The following is a 5,854-nucleotide window of genomic DNA, read 5'->3' as shown; positions in this document are numbered from 1 at the left end:
TTCAACTGCATCAGTGAGGATTCCAGAGTAAAACTGAACAGGATAGATTTAACCTACATTTGTACAGTTATAAACAATGCAGAAGGTAAAAGCATGAATTTGTTCTAGTTTGAGTATTGTGATATGCAAAGCTCTGGATAAGTTTGGTGGTCAGTGATTTTACACCAGACATACCAATAGCCATATTACGAGTCATTCAGTAGGCTATTAGTATTCTAGGATTCTATGATCACTTACAATCCTACTTTATTAGCTAGAAAACACTGTGAAGAAACAGGCATATGCACGTGCTTTAGCACAAAGAAAGGGAATGAGTAACCCATCTGGCAGCTCAACCCACCAAACAAAACAAGGGTGCTTTCAAAGTAATAAATAAAGGACATTTTAAAAACGAACCAAAAACACTGTCCACAAGCGGCTAGAATTCACTCTGCAGAATTCACTGCTACAAGTTTAGAGCATTGATTTTCTACTGACAGGTACTACTGACAGTTCACAGTAATAAAAAGGCAATACTAGATAGAACACAGAATATCCCCCGTGTAAATGTTTATTTTGAAAGATAAACGTACGCTTTGTTTGTAGGTTAAACACCATCAACAGGAACAGCCACAGAAGTTGGGTGATACAAGAGTTCTGATAACTGATTCTGGTAGGCTTTTTGTCTCATCTGCAGAGGAAACGCATACTTCTGTACAGCTCTGCCAGTATAACTTCCAATTACATCCTCTTTGAAGAGGACTTTGAGTAACTTTTTTCAGTTTTTATTAATTCCTTCAGTGCTGCAGTTTAAGTGAACACATAAAGCTTAATATGAAAGAGGGGTGAAGGAGGCATTTATTACCATATTAGTGAACTGTTTTGTGTGAGCAAGTTGTTGTCATAAGGAAAAAAATGAACTTGAAGGCCTGGCCTGATAAATGCTTCTTATTCAATAGGTCTGAATAGGTCTGGAAGGGGAAAAACACAAGGGGACATCAAGAACTGAGATATGTTGACCAATCTCAAACCTGTGACCAGTCAGTACTCTCAGATAGCTTAGGCCTTATTGCTGCTGGCTTTTAAAAGCCATTATTTTTTGCCATTAATGTGATTAAACATGGTATCTTCAAGCAAGGTTATAGTCTCTCTTTTGCTAGTACAATTAGACTTGAAAAAGTGAGTTAATAGTGTTAGAAACTACTTAGATTAGTAGTAATATTTATCTAAACTGTCAACATTAACTGGACAATTTGATGAAAATAAACAGAAAAAACCCAACATCAACAAGATCCACTTTGTGCAGAGTAGGACAAAGTGACAACGAAATAGCCTAACTCACCATATCGAAATTTAGGCTTTATCCCCAAACTGCAAGGACTAGATTTACCTTTAGTATTTCTCTTAAAAGCATCAACTGCAATTCGTAGCAGTGGAACATCTAGTTTCATCTGAATTTTGCTTCCAGGCTTTTAACTCCTGCTTTTAACTCCTTTTCAGGAAGGAGGGAGAAAATACAAAAGCAGGTAACGCCTTCCCTTAGCAGCTTCCCTCAGAAGCGACACTTCTGCGACACACGCTATTAATAGCCCCAAGCCTGTCTATCCAACCTGAGGAAAATGAAGCGCTGCCTTCCAAGCAGAGGAGCCTCGCTCCCGAGGAAAGTGATCCGGTAGCTCAGAAATCCCTAAACACCCCACGCGAACTCTTCCCCGGCCCTGTCGGTTTAACGCCAAGGAGCCCGGGGCGCCGGGGCAGCCGAGGGGCGGGAGGGGGAGGCCGTTACGGCGCGGCCGTTGCGGCGCGAGCGCCGCAGTTACGGCGGGCGCGGCGGGTCACGCCGGGGGCAGAGGGCCGTTAGGGCACGGCCCGCCGCGGCGCTCGCCCCTCCGCGGGACGACAAAGACCCCGAGAGAGGGGGAGCGGGCTGGCTTCCACGGCTCGGGGGAAGCAGGTAGAGAAACGAGAGTTTAAAGCCCGGTTTGACCGTTTACCGCTAATCGTCGTTAAACGGGTCGGCGAAACGTCAGCAGGCCCGCGGCCCGGCTGCCAGTTCTCACGCGCACCCGGGGAGAGCCGACGGCTGCTCCCGAAACGCTTTTTAAGGCGCTGTTTACAGCGGCCTGGCGGCGGGGCGGGCACGCCCGCCGCCTGCGTCTCAACGAGGCGGACGCATTGCTGGAAGTTTTCCCCGAGTCCAGTCGGCCAGCCTCGAGGTCCCGGCAAACCCACGGAGCGTGGGCTTTCCGCCTGCCCGCTCCAGCCCTGCCGAGCGACCCTCCGAGATTCCCCCACCCCACGAGGGAGGAACGAGCACGTTCACCACAAACAACCCGTCCCTCATTCCCCCTGCGCGAAACGCCGGGAGCGGCGCGGCAGGAGGGGCGGCCCGCTGAGAGAGGTCTCTCTCACGCCGCGCTGCTCGGGGACAAAAGACAAAAGACAGCGAGGGGAGCATCAAAGGGGCGGGCGGAGGCCCCGCGGGAGGACGAGGGGCGCTCCCCGGGGGTGGGATGGGGGGAGGCCGCGCACCCCGCCTACAACTCCCGGCATGCCGGGCGGAGCGGCGCGACCCCCGCAGCCTCCCGGCCGCGGCCGGGGCAGCTGGCCGCCGTCCCGCTTCCCGCTGGGCGAGGGCCGCAGCTGCCCTGAAAGGGAGGCGGGGGGGGAGGGGAGAAGGGCCGAGGCTGCAGCCAGAAGCTTGTCCCAGCCCGAGGAGCTCGCTCACTCGCGGCGCTCAGCGCCGGGCTCCTGCCCACCCACCCGTCCCCTTCCGAGTCTCCTCTTGTTTGCGCACTCCGCCGCCCTCCCACTCCCTTTGTATTTTTAAACCACGCTACTGCATCCCGCTCCGCCCAATGAAAACGCTCACAGTCCTCGGCAGCCAATGGTGGGCGTCCCCGCGGTTTTTTAAACCGTCGCTCTCCTCCAATTGCTGCTGGCGCTTTTAGTTCCGCCCCCTCCACTATCCTCACCCCAACCGGTTCCAACGAGTATGAGAACCAACGACCCCCTCACGCTCGACCTAACTAAAGAGCTGCTCCGGCGCTGACGTCAGAGGCAGGAGGAGCGAATCCGCGGCGGTCCCGACCCGGGGGGGCGGGGCCGCAAGCAGTTTGAACCGGCGCGGCAGCCAATCCGCTGCCACGGGGGGCGGGCCCGAAGGCGCCGCGGGTCAAGTTGCTGTGGCGAGTAGGACTGTGGAAAACAAGAGGCTGTAAGTGCGCCGGAGAGAAACCATTTAGCGGGAGCAGCGGAGGGAGCAGAGCCCGAGCCCGCACCGCCGCTGCCGCTTCCCACCGAGCCAGGCAAGGGCCCCACGCGCCCCGCGCCTCCGAAGGGAGCGGGAGGGCAGCGGCCAGCGCGGGGGAGGGGACGCCGCCGGCTGCGGGGCGCGGAGGGGCGGCCGGGCTCGTCGTGCTGGCCGGGCAGAGCCGCGAGTTGGGGCTGGCGGCGCTGCCGCGGCGGGCGGGCACCAGGCCGCGGCGGGCGGCGAGCTGCCCTGCGCGGGGAGGCAGAGAGCGCCGCGGGCGGGTCGCCGCCGGCCGAGCGGGGGGCGGGCGGAGGCGCTTCCCGGGCGGCGGGAGGTGTTGGGCGTGCGCGGCCGCGGCGCGGCGGGGCAGGCGGGGAGGGGAAGGCCGAGGCGGCGGCGGGGGGAGGGGCTGGCGGGCGGGCGGGAGGGTGTGTTTGGGCGGGAAGCGGCCGCCGCCGGTGGGCGAGAGGCGGGAACGGCCTGAGGCGCGGCGCCGCCCTCACGCCGCCTCCCTCCCTCCCTCTCTCCCGCCCCTCCGCAGGGACCCGCCGCCGACCGCGCTATGGGCAAGGGCGACCCTAACAAGCCGCGGGGCAAGATGTCCTCGTACGCCTACTTCGTGCAGACCTGCCGCGAGGAGCACAAGAAGAAGCACCCGGACTCGTCCGTCAACTTCGCCGAGTTCTCGCGGAAATGCTCGGAGCGGTGGAAGGTGAGCGCGGGCCGGGCCGGGCCCGGCCCGGCCCGACTGGGGCCACCTGCTGCCGCGGAGCCCCCTGGGCCGCTGCCGCCGGGCCTGGGCCCGGGCCCGGGCCCAGCTCTAGCTCCTGCCCCCACCCCCGCCGCGGGCTGCTGGGAGAACGGCCTTGGTAGCGGCGGCAGCAGCTGCTGCTGCTGAGACGTTAATGGGTCACCAAGCGCTTTATCTGATCCAGACTCCTTCTCCTCCTTTCCCCTCCGTGTGTCTGCAGACAATGTCGAGCAAGGAAAAAGGAAAGTTTGAAGAAATGGCAAAAGGAGATAAAGCTCGTTATGACCGAGAAATGAAAAATTATGTTCCTCCAAAAGGCGAGAAGAAAGGAAAGAAAAAGGACCCTAATGCTCCTAAACGACCACCGTGAGTGTTATTACAAAAAACAAACAAACAAACAAACGCACAACTTTGCTCTAATAGCCTGGCACTTGCTTACTTAATCCCTTATTCCCATTTTAGATCTGCATTCTTCCTTTTCTGTTCTGAACACCGTCCGAAGATCAAAAGCGATCATCCTGGCTTGTCTATTGGAGATACAGCTAAGAAACTAGGTGAAATGTGGTCTGAACAGTCAGCCAAAGATAAACAGCCATATGAACAGAAGGCTGCAAAACTAAAGGAGAAATATGAAAAGGTACAGTGAAAGTAATAAAATACTGCTTAACCTTGCAGAGCTTACTGTTAACGTGCTGATTTTGTTTTGCATCTAAGCTGTATATGGTTCATAATTCTAAGTAGACTTTATGTCAGGCATTGGAATCCTGAGAAGATGTCGCACAAAAGGTACTTGGAACCCTTACCTGGTTGTAATTTTTACATGTCTAGAGATTTCACCGGTGAGGGACTTCATTTCCAGAAAACGGGTTACCTAGTTGGAAAAATATACAGCCGTGCTCCAAAGCATTGTGGTTACAAATTTCTTAAAACTGTCTAGGTCTTATATTGCCAAAAGCCCCTCTCATCTCCCCCTCCTCCACTTAGAATACACACAAAATATTAATTACTGGAATTGTACAAGTTTTTCTTCAGAGTGATATTACCAGCCACTAAACAGCCTCTGTTTTGCAGGATATTGCAGCATATCGTGCCAAGAGCAAGAGTGACGCAGGAAAAAAGGGCCCAGGTAGGCCTGCAGGATCCAAGAAGAAAGCAGAACCAGAAGAGGAGGAAGAAGAGGAAGATGATGATGAAGAAGAGGAGGAAGATGAGGATGAGGAATAAATGAATGTCCTACTGTAAAGATTTATGCTCAAAATCCAATATTTTGCTAAGAATGTGAACTCAAGTGCAGCTCATTGTTAGCTTCAGTATAAAAATCTGTACAGAATTGTGTATAGGTAATGTGGTTCTTTGTAGGGAGACCTATATTTTTAATGTAAGTAGTGGCCGAGGGCTGCTACAGTTCTGTTTAAAAAAAAAAAAAAAAAAAGAAGAAAAAGTTGTGGAATGTTTCTGCATATTTAATGGTTTTGTTGAAATTCAGTGACTGATAGCCAGGTGTTTCTTTTTAGCAAAGTAAAACAAAGGAGGTAGCTTAATAGCTGATCTTATATTTTGTAGTATATTTGCATTGTATTACTTTTTTAACAATTTTGTAATAAAATGATGTACATGATTCTTGTTGTATTCTTAATGTTTCTAAGGGGCTTTGTATTCTTAGAAGTCTGAACCTGTACAGTTTCTATCCTTAACAGGTATATGGTGCCCTGAACTGGGCTATTGCAATTATGACAAAATTGGTAAATCTTTTAACATCTTAAATCCTGGAATTGATACATGGCCATGATTTGAGCTGCTACATATATATAATTACATTTAGTTGCAGTTGAGGTTTTTCTTACACTAGCATTTGCTTACCTCACCTTTTG

General features: G+C 52.8%; 1 protein-coding gene across 1 annotated transcript; it reads left to right on the top strand.

Moving 5' to 3' along the window:
• Positions 1 to 2,607: 2,607 nt before the first annotated feature.
• On the top strand, positions 2,608 to 5,601 carry HMGB2 (high mobility group box 2). The gene is made up of 5 exons (XM_068942504.1): positions 2,608 to 3,287; positions 3,774 to 3,944; positions 4,204 to 4,349; positions 4,446 to 4,620; positions 5,055 to 5,601. Exons 2-5 carry the CDS (start codon positions 3,795 to 3,797, stop codon positions 5,205 to 5,207), a joined length of 624 nt encoding a protein of 207 aa, XP_068798605.1. The 5' UTR covers positions 2,608 to 3,287; positions 3,774 to 3,794; the 3' UTR covers positions 5,208 to 5,601.
• The last annotated feature ends 253 nt before the right edge of the window (positions 5,602 to 5,854 follow it).

This window comes from Struthio camelus, chromosome 4 (assembly GCF_040807025.1).
Source record: "Struthio camelus isolate bStrCam1 chromosome 4, bStrCam1.hap1, whole genome shotgun sequence".
Taxonomy (NCBI): domain Eukaryota; kingdom Metazoa; phylum Chordata; class Aves; order Struthioniformes; family Struthionidae; genus Struthio; species Struthio camelus.
Note: the sequence above shows the minus strand (reverse complement) of the source record. Positions and strands in the feature narration are given on the sequence as shown.